The sequence below is a fragment of the Lepidochelys kempii genome, chromosome 9 (genome assembly GCF_965140285.1).
Source record: "Lepidochelys kempii isolate rLepKem1 chromosome 9, rLepKem1.hap1, whole genome shotgun sequence".
In the NCBI taxonomy this organism is placed as follows: domain Eukaryota; kingdom Metazoa; phylum Chordata; order Testudines; family Cheloniidae; genus Lepidochelys; species Lepidochelys kempii.
Window position 1 is genome coordinate 89,738,974 of NC_136388.1, and position 26,074 is coordinate 89,765,047.

Here is a 26,074-nt window from a genome sequence, read left to right on the forward strand (position 1 = left end):
AGTTATCCTAACAGGGTGATTAGCAGAGAAGAAGAAAAGAACATATATATATATTTTGTCCTTTATAAGAAACATACTTGATATTCATAGAGTGAAGAACAAATGAAGTAAGATCACCTGAGCAGGAATGGGACAGGAACACAGGAGGTGGTGGGTAGGGTTTAGCTGCAATATACATTGCAGGAGAAAAGCAACCAACTAATGGGTGGATGTGATTGGACCTGAAAAATCAATTATTTCCTTCTATTTTTACAGTAGGGTAAGCCTCTGAACAATTTAACAAGGATAAGAACAATTATACTGCTCCTTTCCACTTCTACAGCACCTTCTGGTTGAAGAGCTCAACACATTTGAAAAAACGCAAAGGAAATTAGCCTCCCACTGCCTGGGCGAGGTAGGAAACATGAACGATCTTTTAGAGAGGAGGAAATCAAGGCACACAGCTCCAACTTTTACCCTAACTTGCATCCCTCTGGGACACACAAACCAGGCCAGAATTTGACCCCTGGGCAATAAAGGGCCAGAGCCACTGACATCACTGGAGAGATGAATCGGGCCTTCCCTTCCTTGCCCAAGGTCCCACCCGGGCCTTGGGCCCAGACCCACATTCGGAGGCCAGACAGGCCATGAGCTGCTCTCGTCTGACCCCGGGTGGAACACAGGCCGGAGAGTTCCGCCCGGGGCACGGCCCCGTGGCTTAACCTCGCTACCGGGGCTGTGCAGAGCCCGAGCCCGAGCCCGGGGGGTCTCCATGGCTCCCGCTGCTTCTGACCACCCTGGCCCCTTAGTTCCCTGGCGGCAGCCCGCGGCTCCTCCCGGGTAGCGGCGGGATGCGGGGGCCGGAGCGGGCCGCGCCCCGGCTCGGTGGCTGGCTCCGCCCCGGGGGGGGCGGGGGGGAAGAAAGGGGAGGCGAACCCGGAAGTGCATGTGGCCGACGGGGGCTGGCGGAGCGGCGGCCTGAGGGGTAAGAGCGACCGCCGCGCGGGGGCACCGGGCCGCCGCTTCCCGCCCGACCCCAGCGCGGCGCGGTTGGGCCCGGTGGGGCGGGGCCGCCAACTGTGGCAAGCGCTGGGCTGGGGAGCGGGGAGCTGCCGGGGGCCAGGGCCAGGTGCTGTCAGCAGACGAGGGGGTGGTTGGGGGGCGCACCCCTCAGCCGGCAAGGGAGAAAAGGGGGGTAACTCGGGGAGGGTTAAGGACAGGCGCTGCTGAGTCAAAGGGGCGCTTTGGGCTGTCTGGAGCGGGACACGTTTCCCACCCAGGTGAGGGGAAGTGGGTGGGGAGCCCGCCCGTGGACAGGCCCCTGGCTGCAGACACCGTTTTCTACTCCATGCCGTGCGGGCATGCTCGGTGAGATCCGCAGCATGGCAAGCCACCCATCGCGACTAAACCCTTCCAGGGCTGCTAGCACCAGTTCATCCAAAACAAAGCTAGCAGTGGTGGGAAATGGGCCAGCAATGACCCTTGTTTAGACAAGATTTCAGGTAAAAACTCCAAGGAATACAGGGCTGGATCCTGCTCCCACTGACTCAGTGAGAATCCTGCCCATGACTTCAGGTGGAGTAATAATAGACCCATAAATGGCTGGAAAATGATCCCCTTTGCTACAGGACTTCCAGTGGTAGTTTGACTCTAGCAAATAATCTCCCTTCCCTGCCCTTTGACCACTAGCTCAGTGTCTGCTCTGGTGATGATCTCTGAAACTGAAAGACGAGGGTAGCTGTAGTGGTGAAAGCAGAGGTACTCCCTATATCCTCAAAAAGAAAAGGAGGACTTGTGGCACCTTAGAGACTAACCAATGTATTTGAGCATAAGCTTTCGTGAGCTACAGCTCACTTCATCGGATGCTATTCTTATGGGTAACTTTTTATTCTTGTTTGCCCTAGCATCTTTTTTTTTTTTTTTTTAAGTGAATTTTAGTGCTTGTGAAATGTCCTGGCATGATAGCGCTGGCTGTTTCACCAATCTGCCTCAACCCTGACCAGGAGGGACCACCTATGGGAGAAGAAGGGACTTAAGTATCCATGACCCATTCTGACTCTCTGCTGAGCCTGCCTATAGGGTGCTGTTTATGGTATTTGTTGTGGACACTTGTCTTATAGCTGCTAACTGTGACAATTGAATTCATTTCACATATTACCAATGGTCAGGAGTCTGACTTCTATTCCCTGGTAACCCGAGCTGGATTTGAACAGGTGTCCTGTTGGATCAAGGCATTGTCATTATCCTGTGACAATTCCAGTTAATGGATAAAAATATTAATTGTGATTAAAAAATTAATTGCATGATTAATCACACAGTTAAACAATAATAGAATATCATTTAAAAATATTTGTGGATGTTTTCTACATTTTCAAATATATTGATTTCAATTACAACACAGAATACAAAGTGTACAGTGCTCACTTTATATTTGATTACAAGTATTTGCACTGTAAAAAAACAAAAGAAATAGTATTTTTCAGTCCACCAAATACAACTACTGTACTGCAGTCTCTTTATCATAAAAGTTGAACTTACAAATGTAGAATTATGCACAAAAAAACTGCATTCAAAAATAAAACAATGTAAAACTTTAGAGCCTGCAGGTCCACTCAGTCTGATGAAGGGTTATGTTCAATAACGATGCAAAGTAGTGCGGACTGACACATGTTCATTTTCATTATCTGAGTCAAATGCCACCAGCAGAAGGTTGATTTTCTTTTTTGGTGGTTCAGGTTCTGTAGTTTCTGCACCGGAGTGTTGTTCTTTTAAGGCTTTTGAAAGCATGCTCCACACTTCGTCCCTCTCAGATTTTGGAAAGCACTTCAGATTCTTAAACTTTGGGTCCAGTGCTGTAGCTATCTTTAGAAATCTCACACTGGTACCTTGTTTGCGTTCTGTCAAATCTGCAGTGAAAGTGTTCTTAAAATGCCATGTAAATTGCCTGTTCTCACTTTCTGGTGACATTGTAAATAAGAAGAGGGCAGCATTATCTCCTGTAAATGTAAACAAACTTGTTTGTCTTAGCGATTGGCTGAACAAGAAGTAGGACTGAGTGGACTTGTAGGCTCTGAAGTTTTATATTGTTTTGTTTTTGAGTGCAGTTATGTAACAACAAAAAATCTACATTTGTAAGTTGCACTTTCATGACAAAGACAAATTGCACTACAGTACTTGTATGAGGTGAATTGAAAAATACTATTTCTTATCATTTTTACAGGGCAAATATTTGTAATAAATAATATACGCTGATTTCAATTACAACACGGAATATAACATATATGAAAATGTAGAAAAACATCAAAATATTTAATAAATGTCAATTGGTATTCTATCGTTTAACAGTGCAATTAGAACTGCGATTAATCAAGATTAATTTTTTGAGTTAATCTTGTGAGTTAACTACGATTAATTGAGAGCCCTAATTTTTTCCCTACCCCAAAATGTCCAGCATTGAGTGCCTTTAGTGGAATACTCATCAGTCACGTGGATAGAAATAATTTTAACCATAGGTACAATTTACAATTATCTAACTTTTCTTAGAGCAACTTGTATGGACAGTCCCTGTCCCTTGAAACTCTGTCACCATCGAGACCTCTTTTCTAAAACGATTCATCAAATGAATGCTCCTGGCAACTCCAATGCCCTAGATGAACTCCTTATGCTGTTGGAGGAGGGAATTATTTTGACGTGTGCCATGACTGCCACTTACTAAATGTAGTTTTCTTTTAGTACCCATCTCCATAGTATCTAAACCATATCTAAAAACATGACTTACTATTAAAAACAACCCCATCACCTGGGAGTCCATATGCACCAGCAACAACCTGGAACACTTTAGGTATATACTAAAAAAACACATTGAAAGTTGGGGTCATAATCTTTGAGACCCTATTTTTGCCACTACTTGTGGTCGACTGGCTTTCCCCATTCCTCTTCAAGGATTACACTTTTTAGCAGCTTTCTCAATGGAGTGCTCCAGAATAGGTATTGCTTTTTCCCCAGTCATCTCTCACAAGGGGGCAGAAGGCTCTTTCCTGAATGGACATATCACAGTGACCTTGCCTCACAACAATCTGAAATTCAAACATCTCAATCTCTCAGAATACAGAGATAAATCAAACTAAAACCAAGGAGACAGCACATGTAACACATCTAGCCCTGTACAAGGCAAGAATTAAGCTCTCTAGGTACAGTTTGTGCTGCTACAGTGAAATATGTAATAGCTTACATGTCTAGGCTGTGCATCCTTCCTCTCTTTGTTGCAAGGGCAGCCTGTGGGTGAGGCAGCTTCTCCCCTCTCTCAAGAGCTGCCTTCTTCCTCTTGTCCTTTAAGATCCATGAAGATACTTAGGTGTTTAAGTATCAGGTATAGGCACCTAAGTCCCTGCTTTGGCTCCATTGTGACCCACAAAATTTCTGCCAAACCCTGTAGGCGCCTAAACTCACTCAGCACTGAAATTGTCAAGGTAAAAGTTTCCAAGGCACCAAGTTTCTGCCTCTGGGCATCCGCTCTGCTGCCTCCCTCTAAGCAGCCAGACTCCTGTCTTCTGCCTAAACCCCACAGTGATTCACAAACCAGGGGAAGATAGGTGACCAAATGCTTAAATCACATGCAGGGCCTGGTCCAGTAGGTGTACTCAGAGGCCTCCTACTAAACCAGATCCCAATCAGTGTCTCTTCAGTGGAGGTGGTGCTACTGCTACCCACCTTATAACTTTGAGCCTAGTAGTTAGAGCACTCACTGAGGATATGGGAGACTGAGGATCAATTCCCTCCTAATTACCAGAGAGGGAGAAAGAACTTGAACAGGGTCTCCCACCTCTCAGAAGAATGCTTGATCCACTGGGCTGTGAGATTTTCTGATGTGGGGGCTCTCCTGTTGAAGCTATTCCAGTGTGGTTAAATAATGAAAGCATGGCTAGGCCAGGGGAAATGTATCTTGCGTCTCCCACCTCCCAGATGGATGCCCTAACCACCAGACTGCAAGTTCATTTTCACTCTGCCCAATGACTGTTTAAGCCAAACAAGCATCAGAATATCCCATAGCTCAGTCGTTATACCGCTCAGAGGTGGGAGCCAGATATATAAAAACCTCATTTTGTGTAGTGTCAGAAAGGGCATACATAATACCACCAGGTCTTGCTTAGCACTTTTCATCAAAGCACCTCACAAAGCTGAGTAAGTATCATTATCCCCATTCCCCACCCATGGATGAAGCACCTTACCCAGGGCCACCCTGCAGCAAAATTAGGAGTAGAACCCAGGTCATCTGAGGCTCAGTCTAGTGTTCTAGCCTCTGGGCCACACTATCTTCCTGCAGTAGTGTTTTATAGTTGGTATTGGTGCGGGTTAGGACCCTGATGGAAGAGCCAGGTTTGTTTGTCCATTGTTATATTTGGATGATTATCCAAAAACTATATAGTTTTTCTATACTACCTAAAAGAAATACTATTAGACCTGATTTACAGAGGTACTGAGGACTCAACTCCCAGTAAAATAGGCCAATTAGGCCTATTCTAAACTTAAAAAGTTTTGCTTGTATAGCTATATCAGTATACCCTTCTAGTGAAAATGAAGCTAATACCATCAAAAAAGTTCTTTTGATAGTATGGCTTACAGCAGTGGTTCCCAATCTTGTTCTGCCGCTTGTGCAGGGAAAGCCCCTGGCGGGCCGGGCCGGTTTGTTTACCTGCCGCGTCCGCAGGTTCGGCTGTTCGCAGCGCCCAGTGGCCGCGGTTTGCTGCTCCAGGCCAATGGGAGCTGCTGGAAGCGGCGGCCAGTAAGTCCCTCGGCCCACGCCGCTTCCAGCAGCTCCCATTGGCCTGGAGCAGCAAACCGCGGCCACTGGGAGCCGTGAACAGCCGAACCTGCGGACGCGGCAGGTAAACAAACCGGCCCGGCCCGCCAGGGGCTTTCCCTGCACAAGCGGCGGAACAAGTTTGGGAATCACTGGCTTATAGCAATTCAGTGAACGAAATAAGGTGTACTTGCAAAAGCACTTTTATGCTGGTATAGAAATGTCATGGAACGCTTCTAATTGACATTGCTATGCTGTCAGAAGATTCTAGTGTAGACATGGCCTTACTTTTCTGAGGTTTTATTGACCAGAATGTTGCAATTTGTGGGAAAATGGCACATGGTTATGCACTGGACTGTTCTGGATTATATGGCCTGCTGCACCCCACACCTTAGTCTTGTGGAAAATTACATTCTGTGCCAAGGCAAGATGTAGCAAAACGACAGAAAATAGTTTTTTTTAGAAAATAGTAGTTTATCTCAAAGAACACTGGACCAATATAGCTGTGAACACATCAACAGTGTTTGCTTTTTGCAGTAGTTTTGGTTTACGCAATAAATACCTTGGCTCTCTAACAAGAATGGGATTCAGCCTTACCTGTATAATGTACCAAAACTATACACATTTTTAATTTCAGAGATGAATTCCAATACAGTCAGCTTTGCCTGACAAAGCTTTGCTCGGTTCTGATCTAGCACAATTCCTCAATAACAGCAGTGCAGCGCTCCAGCCTCTGTTCTAGATACTGCTCCATGAGAATACTGATCTTTTTACCTGCAAGATCGGGCCCTCATGCTAACTTCTCTAAGAGAGCACGCAAGACCTGCTTCTTTGTTGGTACTCTGATTCACTAGGCCGTTTCTTGCACTGAAGTCTACATCATCTTCAAAGTATACACACTCTGGAGGCAAAGAAGCATTCCAGGAATAATGGCTGCATGGAAGTGCTCTGCTACAATTCTCTTTGGGGTTTTTGAATATTGTTTAAACTGTACAGTCTCTTGAGTTTCTTGAGCCCCTCTTTGTGTATATCTTTCTCTTGGTTTGAGCTGTATCTCTGATAAGATAATAGCTGAGAATTTTTTTTCCAACTGCAGCAAGACCTATGGACCTGATTATATGATCAGGTGCTGGCATTTGTTGTAAGGGATAGAGACACAGGTGGTGGTTTTGCCTACTTTCCTGTTTTCTTTTCCCCTTCCTTGCAATGTGGGTTGTGGAATCTCAGAAGTGAGACAGTTGGCTAAGATTTCCCTGAAAGCTTCTAGCCACTTAAATACTTGATGAAAACCTGAGAAGATTGACGTATCTGTGTTGTGTGTAAAGACTGCACATAAGCTTGGTATTTTAGAAGAAATCATACAAAATATAAGTAAGTCAGAGTTTGTTAAATTCCAGTACAGAGCAGGAAGACAGTTTTGGGAGCCTTGGGGAAGGAACACTTCCTACTGTGTAGAAAAATGGAGGCCCTGGACAATTTTTACAGGGTCTTGCTATTCATCGCTTGGCGGCACCTTCTCGTAGCTCATCTAGGGAATTATTTCTCCACATCCTGTCCAGCAGTCACGCAGTCCATTGCTTTAGTCACTCGCTCTGCAGCTGCTCTCCCACTACTCTGGAGCTGTTTTTCAAGGTTGGGTGACAAATTATATATGTGTTGTTCATTATGATGCTATGGAATCCTCCTTCTAAGGGATCCTGAGTTTATCTTGTTTTTATAGTTTTAAAAATAATGCTAACCAAGTACTGGAAACTTTCAATTTGCATGTTGACAACCATTCCAAATTGGCAAATTTTAGATTGCTGTAACAGTTTGATATTTCCAGCTGCAGTAGAGTTCCATTTCTGGAGAATAACTCCATGCAGTTCTTCTGTTAGAAGGAATTTTAAAAGTGAAAGTTGGATATCCCATTTAAAGATCCTTCATTGCTATTGGATCCCTGAATAGGTCTGTATCTAGGCTTAATTTAATTTTCTCATTGAATCTGGTGAATATCCAAAAATCATTCGCTGAATACCACTGTCATAACATGTGTGATTTCTTCATATTTGCTAAATTTATGGACATGTCTTAAAACATCGTTCCTCAGAGTCCAATCCAGCCTTTCCTGTTTGTATTAACCTCATTCTGAGATCCAGGGTTAATTTTTTATCAATAGTGGCCCCAGTCTTGAGCCCACCTTTATTAATGATTTCTACACCAATCTCTTCACTCCAGGCAGTGTTTTGTTGTTAAACGGTGCTTTTGCATTGCTTCAAGCCTAATCTTCCCAACTGGCTAAGATTGTGTGGTTTATCTGGTAAATTTGGTTGGGTTAAGATCTAGAGCTTGACTAACAGCATTTCTTTCTTGGCATAGATAGATTCTAGCAATATTACATTTCCTTTGAAGTTTGGAATATTCTATAAAAATCCATCTGCATATAAATGTCCGGTCTCCAGAACACTCTCATGAATTCAATTAGGACAACATATTTTGTGCTGTTCATATTGATTTCTGGATTCATCCACATGGATGATTTTATATATTAATACAAGCTAAATTGCAAGCATTTAGACAATATGAGACCGATTTCCCTTGTGTGAATAGATTGTATTACTTTAATGGTAGAGGTTTTAGACGTTTCTTCTCAGTCCTTCACCAGCCACACATTTCAGTGGTATTATTCCTTAGCCAGTATAAGGTTTGTATGTTAGTACAAAGCATTGTGAAATATGTCATTGGGGAAACAATATCTTTTCTTCACTTCCTGCTTCAGGATGTTTATATATAGTTGTAAAGATATAATTAGCATTTCCAGTTTTATTTTTAAGATAAATTATAGATTAAAAAAAAGTTTTAGTCTGATTTAGCGGTTGGTTCAACCAGCAGTAAATTAACCTATTTTTTCCCCTTTGTGAGAAGAGAAGATTCAGTTAGATAAGGAAAGAACTGAAGACAAACTAGTCTGTACAAACTTGTCAGAACCCCGGCCTTGATGGCATCTTGGTGGAATTCCAGAAGGTTACAAGAACAGTTAATAACCAGTTTATTATACCTTTATGAATCAGCAGTGAAGGATAATTTATTAGCACAGAGTGTAAGAACTCATCTTATCTCACTGATTCTGATGCTTAAAAAGGACCCTGAATGATGGATGAACGATCACCTGACTTCCCTAATAAAGATTGCAAAATCCTAGCCGAGGTGCTTGCTGACATATTTCAGTCAAATCTGGTAAAACTTGTCCATCAGAAACAAGGCCATTTAAGAACAGGCTATCCAGCAATTGTGCCAGATTGCTCTTAGATTTGATTAATTTATTCCTGGTCATAATACATAGAGCAAATTATTATTTAGCAATTTATCTAACCTAGTTCAAGTAATGACTGCATTTTTATTTTAATTGGAAAAGAATATTGCTGTTAGGAATGTATTTAAGTTCATTTTTGTTTGGTTACTATTTTTAACTCCTTCCTGTGCTGTTTGTACACTGATGTGGGAGAATGTATTCCAGGGGTTTTGCCTTGACTTACTGATCTCTCTTGAGGCTCTGACAGGCATGTTGCAGTAGAATGTTGACTCTTGTTTTTATATTAGTTTGATGATAGAAAAGCTGGAGTTAGAATCTTTTGATCATACATCTTACTAGGTATGTTTATTCACACAATTTATTTGCGTTATAATTTAAATTATAGACTAGTGTAAATTTACAGTATAATTTTTCTTAATAATTTCCTCTGAATGTTAAATGAAATTATATCCAAAGATAGTCACTTAAATTTTGCAGTAGAGGATATTTTTACCCTTTTTACTCCATGTCTTCTAGCTTAACATGGTTTTAATTATTTTTCTAAAGGGTATTGGACACAATGACAATCACTGTAGTGTATGATAACTCTGAAGCTATGGAGCTCTGTGCTTCTCAGCATCTGTATCTTAAACCAGTAGCAAAACTGACTATCAATGTGGTGTTTCCAGAACACACAGAATCTACTCGATCTTTCTCTAAGTGGGAAGTGATGGACAAGCTGAAGAACATGATTTGTCCAGACCAATTTACTACTGTTAGGGTTTCAAAGAGCACTAAGGATTTCATTCGATTTGAGGGAGAGGCAGAAACTAAAAGGTTGATCCTCACACTTAAGGAAAAACTGCATGGAAAGGTAATAAAACTGAATGGTTTCAAAGATGACTTGCAAGTGATGGCCACCGAGGCACACACTGACTTTCCAACTCCACAAGAGTGGGCATCTTACCTGAATAAAAGAGAGATTACGAATGAAGACCTTACTGAGCAAACCGCTGATATTCCTGATTGCATCTATTTTGAAGGTTTGCCATGCAAATGGTTTGCACTAAAGGGCTCAAATAATGAAAAGCCAAGTGAAGATGTTTTAAGAGTGGTGTTCGAAAGCTTTGGAAAGATCAAGAACATAGATATCCCTATGCTTGACCCTTATAGAGAAGAAATGGTGGGAGGAAATTTAAATAACTTCCTTTTTGGAGGTCTACAGACATTTGAAGCTTTTATCCAGTACCAAGAGTATACGGCTTTTGTGAAAGCTATGGAGTCACTTAGGGGAATGAAGCTGATGTTTAAAGGGGATGATGGAAAAGCTCTGGCATGTAACATGAAGGTAAGCATCACTGGCTATATCTTTTGATACTGCCAATGCTATATTTGCCCAAATACAGTACCATAAAGACTTCCATAGTAGTCAAATATCAGAAACGGTACAGCAGAAAAGTGTAAAATTCCCTGGCCCAACCAAGACTTATCTGCTGAGACTGCCATGAAGGTCATTACTGCTATTTGAAATCTAAAAAAAAAAGAAAAGACAAATTGGGAACTTTTTGCTAGCCAGTGTAAACATTTAAATGATGGATACTTGAGGTGGGAATTTAGACCTGGAGCGCTGCTGTTTGGGAGAGGGAATAGATGGATGGCTCTCACAGCTATTCATGCTCATAGTCCCCCACCTAGCAAATAAAGCTCTGACTTTTTTGCTGGTCCATTCTCACTGAGTTAAGGTTCACAGATGAGCCAGCCACAAGGATGTCTCTTCAGAAGCAGCATTCACTCTGGTTTGTTTGCATAAAGATTTTGGTTTGTATGGATTTGCTGCTTGGTTGAGTATTGTTGACCTCTCAATCCAGATTTTAGTGAAGATTTTCACCCTTTAGTATGACTGTGACCTGGAAAAAGTATTTGCTTGTTGATTTCCTGAAACCTTTTTCTCCACTGGTAAAATAAAAGTGAAAAGTTACCAAGTTTATGAATCAATTAGATGAGCACTGGAGCTGAAAGGAATGCAGTCAAGACTTGGAGGAGTTGTTCTGAAGACATTGGTTTCTGCATTGGTAAACCCCAAGCAGAGTCAGCAATAGCCTTCCTTTCTGCCTTTTTACAAAAAATGTTCACAGTCACTTTGAACCTGTACTAGCAGGATGTATCCTTGCTTCTCTTGGCACTGTGCTTTGATTAAGGTGGATATAGTGAATAATGTTGGAGGATGGATTTGTTTGTGGCATACCCTGTGTCACGCTGTGAAAGGAAATTGGAGAGCTGCATGCTCACAAAAGCTCATAGCTGCTTAGCAGCGTTCATCTAAAAGTCAGATTTAGTCATTGAGATAAGCCTGGTTCCAAGAATTTTGCTCAGCACAAGCATTTAAATTATCTCTGATTCTTGAATATGTAGCAGTCATTACACAGTGGTTTAGAAATCATGCTCCAAATGACTTGGTTTCCCAGCTTGGATAAAATGCTGTTTGCGTGGATGTTTTCTTTTAATGTCACCACAGCATCACATTGAGTTAAACAGTTCTCAACAGACAGTCTCCCCTTCTGTACCAACCAGCCCACCGTAATCCACTGATGGTTTAAAGTCAGGCAAATGCTTGACCAAGAAGATGTGGCTAACACAGTGCACTTAAAATAAGTCAGCCTGTCAGACAGAGGGAATGCAACAGCCAGGAATTCTCCACTGAAAATGCCCAGCCTCCAATCCCCAAAATTGAACATTTACAGGCTGTCAAAGGTGTATTGTCACAGTTTTTGAGCCTCTAATGGCACAAGGTAAGGCGACATTTGTGAGTAATGCTTATGGTAACATTTGAGAACAGGACATAGCTATTCGTGTGAATTCTGCAGGTCATATTCCAGTCTCCTCAGCTAGAAAGTGGCAGAAAGAAACACTCATGTTTCAAATATAATTGTGCAGAAATAGATTAGAGACTTTCTAAGTTGTATAGGCTGTTTGTGTTTTATTTGTGTAAATAAGGTGACCCAGTAGATTGACAGGTTTGTGGTCTTTTTTAGGGCTGTTGATTAATCGCAGTTAACTCATGTGATTAACTCAAAAAAATTAATCACGATTAATCGCCGTTTTAATCGCACTGTTAAACAATAGAATACCAATTGAAATTTATTAAATATTTTGATGTTTTCTACATTTTCATATTGTATTCTATGTTGTAATTGAAATTAAAGTGTATATTATTTTTGATTACAAATATTTGCACTGTAAAAATGATAAAAAGAAATAGTATTTTTCAGTTCACCTCATACAAGTAGTGCAGTGCAATCTCTTTGTCGTGAAAGTGCAACTTACAAGTGTTGACTTTTTTTTGTTACATAACCACTCTAAAACAAAACAATGTAAAACTTTAGCGCCAACAAGTCCATTCAGTCCTACTTCTTGTTCAGCCAATCGCTAAAACAAGCAAGTTTGTTTTCATTTACAGAAGATAGTGCTGCCCTCTTCTTATTTACAGTGTCACCAGAAAATGAGGACAGGCATTTGCATGGCATTTCAGTAGCCGGCCTTGCAAGGTATTTACATGCCAGATATGCTAAAGATTCGTATGCCCCTCCATGCGTTGGCCTCCGTTCCAGAAGACATGCTTCCATGCTGATGACGCTCGTTCAAAAAAAATGTGTCAATTAAATTTGTGACTGAACTCCTTGGGGGAGAAATGTAAGTCCCCCTGCTGTTTTACCCGCATTCTGCCATATATTTCATGTTACAGCAGTCTCGGATGATGACCCAGCACATGTTGTTCATTTTAAGAACGCTCTCACTGCAGATTTGATAAAATGTAAAGAAGGTACCAATGTGAGATTTCTAAAGATAGCTACAGCACTTGATGCAAGGTTTAAGAATCTTCAGTGCCTTCCAAAATCTGAGAGGGATGAGGAGTGGAGCATGCTTTCAGAAGTCTTAAAAGAGCAACACTCCGATGCGGAAACTACAGAACCCGAACCACCAAAAAAGAAAATCAACCTTCTGTTGGTGGCATCTGACTCAGATGATGAAAATGAACATGCGTTGGTTGCATTGCTTTTTTCAGTATCATAGAATATCAGGGTTGGAAGGGACCTCAGGAGGTCATCTAGTCCAACCCCCTGCTCAAAGCAGGACCAATCCCCGATTTTTGCCCCGATCCCTAAATGGCCCCCTCAAGGATTGAACTCACAACCCTGGGTTTAGCAGGCCAATGCTCAAACCACTGAGCTTTGGATTGTTATTGAGCAGAACCAGCAGTGCAAGTAGGCTGGTACGCTCCTGTACGCCATACTGGCAAGCTATTTATAGCCAGTACAGCATACCCCAAAAAACACAGCAGCAGGAGAGAGCTGGGGGCTCTGCTCCTTTCCCCGCTGGGAGGGGCAGCAGCGGGGAAAGGAGCATAACGCCAGCAGCTCCTCCAGTGGCTCTACTGCTGACCCCCAGTGTCACACTGCCCCTCCCCCCCCAGCCCTGTCTCTGGCGCAGCAGCAGGAGGAGGACAGAGCCCCCACCCCAGCCTTCACTCCAGGTACCATGGGATGGATGTGGGGAGGGGACGGGGAGAGCATGGGGGCCCTGGGCTGGGAGGAGTCACAGAGGGAGGTAACATGCTCCCCTTAGCTGGTGCGCCGGCCCCCCCCCCCCCCCCCCCCGTACTGGTAAGACATGGATTTTACTTGCACCACTGAGAAGAACCCATCAGCATGGACGCATGTCCCCTGGAATGGTGGTTGAAGCATGAAGAGACATATGAATCTTTAGCGAATCTGAAATGTAAATATCTTGTGACACCGGCTACAACAGTGCCATGAGAATGCCTGGTGTCACTTTCAGGTGATGACGTAAACAAGAAGCGGGCAGCATTATCTCCTGCAAATGTAAACAAACTTGTTTGTCTGAGCGATTGACTGAACAAGAAGTAGGACTGAGTGGACTTGCAGGCTCTAAAATTTTACTTTGTTTTACTTTTGAATGCAGTTTTTTTTTAATACATAATTCTACATTTGTAAGTTCAAGTTCATGATAAAGAGATTGCACTACAGTACTTGTATTAGGTGAACTGAAAAATACTATTTTTTTTGTATTTTTACAGTGCAAATACTTGTAATCAAATATAAAGTGAGCACTGTACACTTTGTATTCTGTGTTATAACTGAAATCAGTATATTTGAAAAGGCAGAAAACACCCAAAAATATTTAAATAAATGGTATTCTGTTATTGTTTAACAGTGCGATTAATCGCATGATTAATCACAATATTTTTAATTGCGCGATTAATCATAATTTTTTTAATTGCTTGACAGCCCTAGTCTCTTCATCATTCATGAACAATCCTGCCTTCTAATTCTGTTTCTTCTGGAACAGGTGACTTTTGATACAACCAAACATTTCAGCAAAGGAGCCATCAAAAAGAGAAGGCTGGAAAGACAAAAGCTGCAAGAGCTAGAGCAAGAAAGAAAAAGGGAAAAAAAGAAAGAGGAAGAGGAGGCTGCAAGGTGAGAAACTTGTTTTGAAGGAGTGTTCTACTTTCTTTACATTTACTCCACATCTTGCTCCCAACAGAATCTCAAGAGAGGAACACCCAATACAATAGCCCCAAACCTAGATAATGTTAAGGGTTAGATAATGTTAAAATGAAAGCTGAATATTGTCTAATTCATATGGTGTAACAAAACAAAAAAAAGCATAGTATCTTCAATTATGTAGGTGTCACATAAACGGAACTAGATTAAGAGAAAAAAGAACAGGAGGACTTGTGGCACCTTAGAGACTAACAAATTTATTTGAGCACAAACTTTCGTGAGCTACAGCTCACTTCATCGAATTAAGAGAGGAGTAGTAGACCTACACAGTGTATAGAAAAAGGGGATTGTGATTGGAGAAGTGGTCTTGAGCTGTCTAGACATCTGCCAGACCCTCTCAATTAAAAACACTATGTGCCCTTGTTGCTCCCTCTCCTGTATCTCTCCTCTTACAGATCCAGGATTTGTTTTTCTTTCAGTCACTCTAGTAATCTATCAAACTCTGTTTAAAAGTTTGTTTTAAACTGTGTGAAGACCTAAGGCAGGGATCGGCAACTTTTGGCTCACTGCCTGCCAGGGTAAGCCCCCTGGCGGGCCGGTGTGTTTACTTGCCGTGTCCACAGGTTCAGCCGGTCGTGGCTCCCACTGGCCATGGTTTGCTGCTCCAGACCAATGGGGGCTGCGGGAAGCGGCATGGGATGTGCTGGCCATGGCCTGGAGCAGTGAACTGTGGCCAGTGGGAGCCGCGATCGGCCGAACCTGCGGACGTGACAGGTAAACAGCCCCCCCACCAACGGGCTTACCCTGGCAGGCCATGGGCCAAAGGTTGCTGATCCCTGGCCTAAGGAGTCCTTTCTGCAGTGGAAATGTAGATCGGTAAATAGCTGAGACAAGATCAGCCCAGGAAGGTGGCAAATCATCCTCCTGGCCATGTTTCCAGTGGCTGAACATATGGTTACAGAAATGTATTGACTGCTCAAAGATTAAAGGTAAATCTTAGATCAGTTGTATTACTCAAAGCGGTCCTCACCAGATCACTAACAATGTGCCCTGTAGTGGAAAGGGCAGCAAAACAGCATATTTTAACAGTTTTAACAGCGAGGGTAGCCTACGGTCAGTTTGGATATGTGCTTAATCATAGAATCCTAGATAGGTAGGGCTGGAAGGGACCTGAGGAAACCCAGGGAGCCGGTTGGCATCTTGTTTGTAGTATTTCATGATTGCTGTAACACCACAAAGTAGTGGTGTCATGCACCCTAGCTGTGTCCTGAAGTAAAATTAATATACAGTATAGAACATAGGAAGGATTCCACATGCCTCAGCCTTGGCTGGAGAGTCCCAGTGTGTAAGCGATCCCTCCTCATTGCTATTATCTTGAAGGCAGTGTTGTCAGATGTATCTGAACTATCACACTGTATTAAGTTCCTACTTCTATAGGGAGTGTTTAGCATTTACCCTATCTGCCACTGGAAATTATTCCATGAATATATCCATTGATGTAGAAACGAGAGTCGAAATGCTAAATCTAGCAACTCTGATGCAATATCTCTAAATCTATCACCAAATTTAATACCCATATTACTTGAATTTTTCTTCAAAATATTTAGTTTTTATACATTGACTTCTAGGACAGTTTTGTGTGCATAAGGAATGCAGGATTAGGTCCAAAAGTTTGTGAACCTTAGTTATTGGTGTTAACTGAAGATGAAGGAGAAGGGGGCAAATCATTCTCTAGCTGTGACCTGGAAGAGACTATAATATGAACAACCTCTGTGTTCTTTAGCGAGAGGTAGATTATTATTAGAAGAGTCTTAAGAGTACAAGAGAAACTCAAACTGTCCTAAATCTTTGCATCTATTGGATGTATGTTGGTTGTATGCCATTAACTTTAAAACGTGCTACCCTAGGCACAAGGATTTCTTGATTGTAACAGCAAATGGATTCCTAGCATTGAGTCACTTGCTGTTAGCACACTAAAATCCTACTTTTCACCCTCCAGGGGTTAACATGTAAAATGAGTGTCATCTAAATTGTCCCATATTAATAATTACCTAGAAAAAGACGTGATGATGAAAAAAATGCTCGAGAAAGAAAAAGGAAGGCTAAGCTCAAGAGGAGAGAACACAGGCAGATAGATCGGGATGAGAAACGCCCAAGAAAGCAGCAGAAGGTAACAGCTGAAGAAGAGCAGTGGCCAGAGAATATGCCTGAATGGGAAGAGAGGAAATATCTACTAGCTCAGAGAAGAGTGGAGTCTATAAGGCTGCTTACCGTGCTGTTAAGCCGAGTAAAAGTAAGAATATTTTTAAAAAATATTCTGTTTTAAAGGATGTTTAGTAGAGCTTGAAAAATTTACCAGAAAGCTGATGGCCAGAGGCTGATGAGAAGGATGACTTGGAGTTGGGGAAATGCTAGCAAGGCCTAATAGCAAACCCCTAGTGATAATCTAGCCCTTCTTCACATATGAATATAAGGGAAAAGGTGTTGGGATTCAGTCCCTGCTTGAGGCTTCATCTTTTGGATCAGTCTCTGTCCAGTAGGTGTCTGGTAAATTGAATCAGTTCCCAGGTTCTCATTGTCATGTTGAAAAGAAGAAAGGCTACTTCTATTATAATCCTGCCCCAGCATCCTGTGAGATAGTCTCTGCTATTTTTGGGCCCTCTTGTCCCATAAATAGCTCCAGTTATTGCCCTGCTGCTCAGAGCTTCCCCAACAGCAGAGTAAAATTGACATGCATCCTGTCAGTTTCACTGCTGCCCAGGGAATACAGCATATCCAAAGTAAGGCTAACACACCTTTTGTCAGTTTCACTCTGCTGATGCTTTGGGATAATCAGAGCAAGAGAGGCAGTACTGGAGGTGTTTGTCTACCTGCTCACTGTATTGATTTGTATTTGAAGGATTATCTTCTTAGCTACATGGACTAGAAACTTTTTAAAATGAAAGCTTAAATACTGCAGTAATTATTAATGTAGGCTACATCACTTGCCAGGGAAAGCTTACTACTGGCCACTGACAAGTGGATTTTTTTCAACCCCTGATGTTTAATATTTCTTACAGTACTTAGGAACCCCCATCAACAAGCACCTGCTAGAGGCCACACCAGCCAATCTGTGTGAGTTAGTGCTCTTTAAAACTAACTGGCAGCAGAACATTTTAAATTCTTTAGAAGGTGCGGGTGTCTTAAACAAACCTTTTTTAAAGGGTGAGGAACTAGCCAGAAAAGATTTGGAGAGAGATGTAGGGCCTTTTAATCCCTTGGTTACATTTGCAGCTGTTACAAAATAGTGTAATTTAAAGCAGTTTATCTAATAATTCTTAGATAAGATATTCAATTTACAAAAGTGCAGCACTTTACTTTAGCGGAATTAGCAAAGTTAGTGCCATGCTATAGTCAAAGTGGGTGAATAAAATGATTTTTGTAGTGGATGCAAATCAGGTAAAAGCAGCAAGGTTAGCTCAATATAGCCAATGACTTTTATTGAAAGGGCAAATATTCTAGCTAATTAATCCTGTGACATAGTGAGTACCCTCAACTTTCACAGAAAAGCTGCAGAACCTTATATAATCATGGCCTGCATTAGATACAGTAGGTCAGATTCTGCCGTTATACCTGGACAGCTGCCCTGACTTGAGCAAAATTGCACTGCCTGTAAGTTAGTTCACAATTTAGCTTGGTATAGTTTCGCTACAAATTTTGTCTGTTACATTCATATTGTAATTTTTCTCTTTGATTTTATTTAAAGGATTTTGCACAGTTGACCGGCCAAAAAGTGGAGCCCTTGCTGCACCCTGAAGATATAAGAAAGGATTGCTTTCCTGAGACAGAGTTACAAAATGCAGACAGAGCAGAGCAGAGAGAATCCCATTATCTTCTACACAAAAAACTGAAGGATAAGAAAAAATTTAGGAGTCAGTTCTTCCAAACGGTTAACACCTCTTTTAGTGAGGAAGAGGTGCCAACTAATCTGCCTGCATCACCTTGTCATCTTGTAAGAACGATCTTAAATGATCCAACTGCAACAGCAAGCACTGGTAAATTAACTGGCAGGGATGATTACAGCTCCTCTGACGGTGGGTCTTTACAGATTACAGTTACTCAAGACTGCAAGGTTATAGAATCTCTTGAGAGAGAGGACTTTCCCCCTTTGAAGACATTACACTCTGGAAAAGTGTCTGGTACAGGGTACTGCAAAAAGCAAAAGATTTATGAAACTGATGAGTTTATACATTATTTATTAAACTATTATCAAACTCCAAGCTACGCACGTGTCTGCCTAGAGCCAAAAAGCACCATTAGCAAGTCTTGGTGGCAGAGGATAGTGTCTGATAATGGGAATGGCTTTCAGATCAACTTGAAGAACAAATACGGGCAACGCTTTACAGAAGTGAGTTTTGTACAAAACCTTGACAAGGGAAATTGTAGCGGGGATGATAATTATAGATGGGAGATCACAATTCGGAAATCTGAGCCTACAGAGAGTGTGTCAAAAAACAAGGCCTATGCTGGAGGGTTTACAAAAAAGTTCCAAGTACAGTGGAATGATTCACTTGACATTGCTAACTTACCATATGCTGAATTTAAAAATTCTTCTTTTGGAAGCATTAATACTAGTCATGATAAAGAATCCAATCAAGACAATAAAAGAAGAGTAGTTGCCCCACCATATAAACCCTCAGGCTCTGCATACAAATTAAAGGATTTAATGGAAGAGATCAGTAGTGATTCTGAGTATTTCAGTGAGGCAAAGAGAACAGAAAGAAGATATAAAGATGTTTACAGTGATGGCAATAAAGCATGCTCCCTCCCAAGAGAGATGGAGAGAAAATTCCTTGTCTGTGTTAAAAATGTAGGTCAAAGTTATTCAGAAAATGAATCCAGCAAATGTAGCTTCTGTTCAAATTCTACCCATGGTGGCTTGACAAAGCAGTGTAGACATAAGCTTAAAAAATCATTCAAGAGGTGCAGTAGTAAATTGAGACACGAAGGGCGAAAAAGTGAGTGGAAATCCAATGAAGAGGTGATAAATACCCACAAAAAGAAGAAAAAGAGAAAAAAGCTCTCCCCTAACATTTTACCTGATGAACATGGCTTCTCTGAAATGGATAGTTGGAGACGGTTGGAATCTCTAAAAAAGATACAGAGAAAATGTAGCAAAATGTTTCACCATAAGATGAAATTCAAAACACTTCATGTGATGGCAGCAGCATCATCAAAAGATGCCATTCATACTGATGCCATTCATACTGATGCCTCTCTGCTGCAGAGATCTCGCCAAAGGGCAGGTGAGGTGGGGGAAGTGAAATAGAACCAAGATGACACTCCTCAATTTGACAGGTTTAAGGATTCTGTGCAAAATTATGGTTACTGACACAATCACTCTGGCAGTCAAGCTCACCTAACTGTTGAAAGTAGTTTAGAAGGAGGAGACGCTGATTCCTCTGACACCTAAAGGACTTGACAGTCTGTTAGTTCAGCAGCACTCTTTGGGGTGGGAGCCTGGACCACAGCACCATGCCTGGGCCCTGCAGGGTGCCTACTTGCATTTGAGTGGCTGTGAGAGTATGCTGTAGTTACACCCCTGTGCAGGGCTCCTGTCTTTATGCACCTAAGCAGCCAGGTTAAAAGTGGCCTGGAGATGATACCTTTGTCTAGGTACTGCTTCTCCTGGTGGCAGAAGCCACCGTCATTCTTATTTATCCTGGACCTGGGAACCTAAGAAATTCTGCTGCTGAAGTGAAGCAAGAAGAGGCTCCCAAGGACTTGGTCTAAGGTTTAAATTAATAAAAGGGGAGAGCGAGGGACCAATCAGCTCCCCTCCTTCTCTGGCTGGCTAATAGATGAGAGCCTTTGGAGGAGGGGCCATCCTGCATTTCCACAGTATCTGCTCCCCCCATGCCTCTGGGACTGTCCCAATCACTGCCATCAAGTTTCTACCTGTTGAGCTGGGTGAGTTGCAGTCTTCTCTTGGCAGTGAAAGATTTGCAAAGAACTATGTAAAAGCTGAATAGTAGTATTTGTCCACCAAACTGGCTGGCAGTGTATCTATCGCAAATATATGCCTGTCTTGTTACACTTGTTAAGATTTGTTGGGGATAAATTGTGCACAACCACCAGCTCATCACATTTTGGAAGGAGAATATGTGCAATTCTGAAGATCAGTAAAATAATGTGGTGGCTAAAATTACAGTTCTAGAGACACATTACTATAGAAAAATTAACTGGGAAAGAACACCGCGTTCAGCACAGGTGGGGATGAAAATATTGTTTGAACTGACTGAGGCACTATACAATTGGCCTTCTGATCTCCCAACAGGAATGAAATAATTCTCCCTTTTGGCTTTCCCCTTTGAATCTTGATTCAGTCTATTATGCTTTAGCTACAAGACTGCATCACTCCAGCATCTTTTTTCTGGGAAAATCTCCTTCAAATAACTTATTTTTTCTCCTTATCTACAGGAGATGAGAGGAAATTAACACTGAGGAAAGAGATGGATGCAGATGTTGGAGGATGTCTTGTTTCCTGTTGAGTTAACAAATCCATGCTCTGATGCTGTCTGTGGAGCAGAACCCAAAAGAGAATGCTAATTAGTTGCTAGCTAATGGCAATGGGACTTTGAAGCTGCTCACAAAAGCTTCTACCCCGGCTCTCCCCCCAAAAAGGCCTTTTATATGGCTCTAAGAAGTGAACTGTAAGGCCAGGTCTTTAGTGATTATAAGCAGTCTAAGATCGTCTGTTTTGTTTAGACTCCTTTAATGCATGCTGGAGCGGTAGGACAGTGAAACAATCAAGTTAGTATAAGCTCCAAAAATAGAATCTGTAAGGATTTGGCATTGATATGAAACAAGACCAAAGCTATTGTGAACCAACTGCTGAGAGTTTTGAAGCTTAATGGGTTGAAGCCTCTGAGTGGCACCCAGCTAAGTCCAGGGGAGCCATAAAACATTTGCATTCTGGTATCTAGTAATTATTATACAGTTGAATTGATTGTGCACAAACCACTTATACACAGATGGAATAAATCTTTTAAGTACCCATATATTCAGAGTGCCTCCTCAGTCATATTGTTAATATGATGGGATGGCAAGAGGGTGGGGTATGGCAACCTTGCAATTCAGTTGTCGGGAGAGGGGTGGGGGGTGAAAACTTGCACAGTGTATTTCTAAATTTGAGAAAATACACCCTAGTACATTTTAACCTTCTCCGAGCAGCTACACTGAGAGAGTTCCTCAGCATTCCGTTAAAATTCTAGGAATGAGCCAGAAAACTTGACATTTTCCTGGGCTGATCTAAATCATTACACTGCCACTACATTTAGCATTCCTGAGATGTTGAGTGAGGATATTCCAAACAAAGCTCTAAACGTTGAACAATGAAAGGAGATGATTTCAGCATGCTGACCATCAGCATGAAAGGTTACCTTCAATACAGGGTGAAAATTGCTTGCAGGATTTCTAAGACGGGCCTTTCTGGAGGCACAAGCAGTGAGACAGCTACTTAGTTTAAGGTAGCTTACAGATAATTCCCAGAGAAGACTTCATTTTCAAAACGTTGCTAACTTTTATAAATCTCTGCTGCATGGAGACATGTGAAAATGCAGACTAGAAGCTTGACCTAGTATCTACATTTATTCAGTTCTCTCTCTTTAGCAGATAGCCACAGCTGCTCTTGGACAAAGTCCCTCATGAAGATGTAGATGGAAATGGAACAGATTCTGGTCTGAATTTAGACCAACATACTTACTGTTTCAGGTTTCATTTTAGTATGCTTTATTACATGTCAAGATACTAAATGTAATGTAGCTGCCTTCATTACACAGCATATCATTCATGTTTGTAACCTCTGCTCTAATAAAGTAGTCGTAAAAATGTTTGCAGTTAATCATTCATGTTATATTGTGTTTCCCACCGCATTGTTCAATAGTGGTGACTTCTGCAGCCTTCTAAGCCAGGTTTTACCCCAGTCTATTTATTGTTAAAAACATGTTCATATGTTGAGTGCCTTTTTCAGGTTCACAGTAATCAATGACAAATGGTTGCTACTCAATCTACTGTTATGTATAACACCTTTTTGGTTGAAGACAGCTTCTTGCTGAGAATATCGTCTATATACTTTGGAAAATGTATCATCCCCCCCCCTGCTTTTTAAATAGTTGTAATGAAGACCAACTATTGCAATTGTTTACCATGTAAATATCTCTGTTCCACTGTAGTGGCATAAGTGTTTTTCCTCTATGCAATATTTACAGCCACAAAAAGCAAACTTTTCCCCCACTGATCCTGAAATGGCTATTTATGTACATAGGCTTAGGCACATTGCATTATATAATTCACACACTTACAGGTAAGGAAGTGACTTTATCTAGAACTGGAACGAAATATTTCTTAAGTGTAATTTTATGATGGTTTTGCACCATGCTGTCGTCCTACTTAAAAGCAAATAAATATATTGATTCTATACTTGCTTTTTGCACCACCTAGATTCATTTACAAACAAGCAAATCCTGAATTTAAAATGTCCAATTTAGATAATAAAACACAAATAAAGTGAATAAAATGTAATATGTGCACTTTAAAATGAAAATGCCAATCTGATTGGTTTTACTTCATCATATTAAGATATGAAATAACTTTAGACATAATTTCAGCAAACTCTTTCCTTAGTAGTTTATAGATTGAATTGTTTAGATCCTACCCCCAGGTATTTTTTATTATTAATTTCCTTACCTTTCTTCCCAGACACACATTACCTGAGCCCCTGTAGTTTCATATTTTGGACTGTTCAGCATGATTTGTTTCATGGGTCAATATTTATTTACATTACTTTTGTAAAATAACTACAGAATTTTCTAAGACTTTGCTTTTAAACTTAAAAAAAAAGAACTGTTGGTGTTTTTTGGTTAAACTTGTATATTGAGGTTGCTCAGAAATAAGATGTAATGTCTTAATTATGAAAGTTAAAGAATAAAATGTATTTTTATTTTATGTAAATCTCTTAAATGTTAATGTATAATATATTAAACTATGAAAAGTAACTTTCAGGTGTCTAATGATCAGGCACGCATGACAGTTGCTTATATAATTCCATTAGTTATTTGTATTGCATTAGTGCCTATCTATACTAGGATCCCAATCTGCTAGGCCCCGTATAAACAAAGAACAAAAAGATGGTCCCTGTCCCCAAAGAGCTTACAATCTCAGTAAGATACTTGCATGAAATAGTTAGAATACTTGTACTCCTGTTACAAAATGGGCATTAAGGACCAGATGCTGAGGGTTTGCCACTCACTACTGTAGTCAGGTGGAGTTTCCACTATTCAGCACTTCCCTAACAATGGTGTGTTCTACTGCATAATTACTGTAATAGCCAGGGTACTTATCCCGCAAAGATTTACATATGTTTAACTTTACATGCCATGAGTAGTCACACTGAAGTCAATTGGACTACTTAGAGTGTAATGTTAGGCACAGGTATAAGTCGTTTTAGGACAGCTGCCTAAAATGTGTTAGCAAGATCATAGCCCAGTTTAAGGCTAATACACCATGTTACACAGTACCTGGCTAGTGGGTTGTGCCTCAGGTATGCTTAAGGTCAAATCCTGAAAGGGTAAAGTCAGTGGAGATTGTAGCTGATCAGGCCCTTTTTAGAAGTGGAAATGAACCAAGCGCATTACATACTTGCCCAACTTGCTTTGAAATAAAGCTAGTCACGTACCAAAACAACCAAATGTGTTTGGTACATAAATAATGTGATTTGAGATCGGGAGTTCAATAAACCTGAAGGACAAAAATGCTTAGTGTGGTTCTGACAAACACCTGCAAAGGTGTGACTGGAGTACTCCAGGACCAAGCAGACAGCTGCTCTCCACCTGTATTGTAACCTCTATTGCAACAAGCAGCACTCAATTCCTCAGGGGGAGAGCTGGTGTTCAGCTACAGGAGAAGTGAGAGAACCTGTCTTCCGCAAACCCCCACTTACCCTTCTTGGACAGCTCTACTTGAATTGTCAGTTTAAATTTCCAGCAGTTGCTGCATATTATGGTACAGCAAGGCAGCAGGTGTAATAAATGAGACAATTAAAATTAGTTTTTAAAATGCATTTGGGTGGGTGAGGTAATATTTTTTTATTGGACCAACTTTTGTTGGTGAAAGACAAGCTTTCGAGCTTACACAGAGCTCTTCAGAGCAGGTCTGGAAACCTAGCTCAAAGTGTCACTGCTAAATCTGTTCCACCTTGTATAGCTGTGACAGTTAGTTTCCTAGCCCTGAAGAAGAGCTCTGTGTAAACTTGAAAGCTTGTCACTCTCACCAACAGAAGTTGGTCCAACAGAGGATGTTGCCTCACCTACCTTGTCTGTCTACTATCCTATGACTGACAAAGCTACAACTCACCACCGTGTATTTTAAAACCAAGAAATATGATCTAAGAATAGTGTTATTTTTACTGCATTTCTGCACGGCTTGAGGAGACATCTCCTTTTAACTTTCATACTAGCTCTGAAAGAATGTCGCGTGGCTCAAAGGTAGGTGAATCCATAGAAAGAGAATTTAACCTTTGCCTTCATTTTTCCAGGTAAGATGATCATGTCGCCCTTATGAGGAGCAGCCTAGGTATTGAAAAAAAAATGCAAAAGAAAGGAGGCCTAGAGGTGTGAAAAAGCACCAAGGCTCCACTTGTTTGAAAAAGGGAAAACTTAGTCATATCTAGGAAGTAAGGCTGATTATGGGTGTGGCATTTAGCACTCATTTACTAGACAAAATTTTACATAAATTTCCCCACTTGTATCCATAGAATCATAGAATATCAGGGTTGGAAGGGACCCCAGAAGGTCATCTAGTCCAACCCCCTGCTCAAAGCAGGACCAATTCCCAGTTAAATCATCCCAGCCAGGGCTTTGTCAAGCCTGACCTTAAAAACCTCTAAGGAAGGAGATTCTACCACCTCCCTAGGTAACGCATTCCAGTGTTTCACCACCCTCTTAGTGAAAAAGTTTTTCCTAATATCCAATCTAAACCTCCCCCAAATGACTAATGTAAGAATGACTGGCAAGATTTCTTTATCAATGATTTAACAACCACTCTCTGGGTTGGTTTAGGTAGTAGAAAAGAGGAAAGAAATAATCCAGGTCCTTTCCTCATGACCAAGTACCATTTGACAAACATTTGCCTTGCATTCAGACTCTGCCACTTTATGTTGATTTAACAAACTGGTATCAAATTGTGCGTACAGAGTACAAGGGGCAAAATGCTGAAGGGTAGCAGGTTACAAATTGAAATCATAGCACACAACCTACTGGAAGATCTAGTAAATATAAGGATTCAGCTGTAAATCCCCTTTCATCGTATAGATTTTTAAAAAAAATCCAAACACTCTAAACCAGTGGTTCCCAAACTTGTTCTGCCGCTTGTGCAGGGAAAGCCTCTGGCAGGCCGGGCCGGTTTGTTTACCTGCCGCGTCCGCAGGTTTGGCTGATCACGGCTCCCAGTGGCTGCAGTTCG

At 41.4% G+C, this 26,074-nt stretch overlaps 1 protein-coding gene across 6 annotated transcripts; it reads left to right on the forward strand.

Moving 5' to 3' along the window:
• Positions 1–830: 830 nt before the first annotated feature.
• LOC140917793 (A-kinase anchor protein 17B) lies at positions 831–24,518 on the forward strand. 6 transcript variants are annotated; one of them, XM_073361346.2, is made up of 8 exons: positions 891–964; positions 1,908–2,071; positions 9,359–9,410; positions 9,618–10,398; positions 14,418–14,548; positions 16,631–16,868; positions 18,321–19,860; positions 21,035–24,517. In XM_073361346.2, exons 4-8 carry the CDS (start codon positions 9,631–9,633, stop codon positions 21,103–21,105), a joined length of 2,748 nt encoding a protein of 915 aa, XP_073217447.1. In that variant the 5' UTR covers positions 891–964; positions 1,908–2,071; positions 9,359–9,410; positions 9,618–9,630; the 3' UTR covers positions 21,106–24,517. The 6 variants fall into 6 exon arrangements, 5 of the variants coding, with proteins under 5 accessions (XP_073217448.2, XP_073217447.1, XP_073217445.1 ...); XR_012160992.2 differs by lacking the exon at positions 9,359–9,410 and having other exon boundaries at positions 18,321–20,524; positions 21,035–24,518; XM_073361344.2 differs by lacking the exon at positions 9,359–9,410 and having other exon boundaries at positions 21,035–24,518.
• Positions 24,519–26,074: the final 1,556 nt, after the last annotated feature.

Bases quoted from the DNA above. Each gene is read 5' to 3' on its own strand.
- LOC140917793 (XM_073361347.2), top strand. From the start codon at position 831: ATGCGGGGGCCGGAGCGGGCCGCGCCCCGGCTCGGTGGCTGGCTCCGC. The intron at 10,399-14,417 runs GTAAGCATCACT...CTTCTGGAACAG, and splicing joins CTCTGGCATGTAACATGAAG to GTGACTTTTGATACAACCAA. The intron at 14,549-16,630 runs GTGAGAAACTTG...ATAATTACCTAG, and splicing joins GAGGAAGAGGAGGCTGCAAG to AAAAAGACGTGATGATGAAA.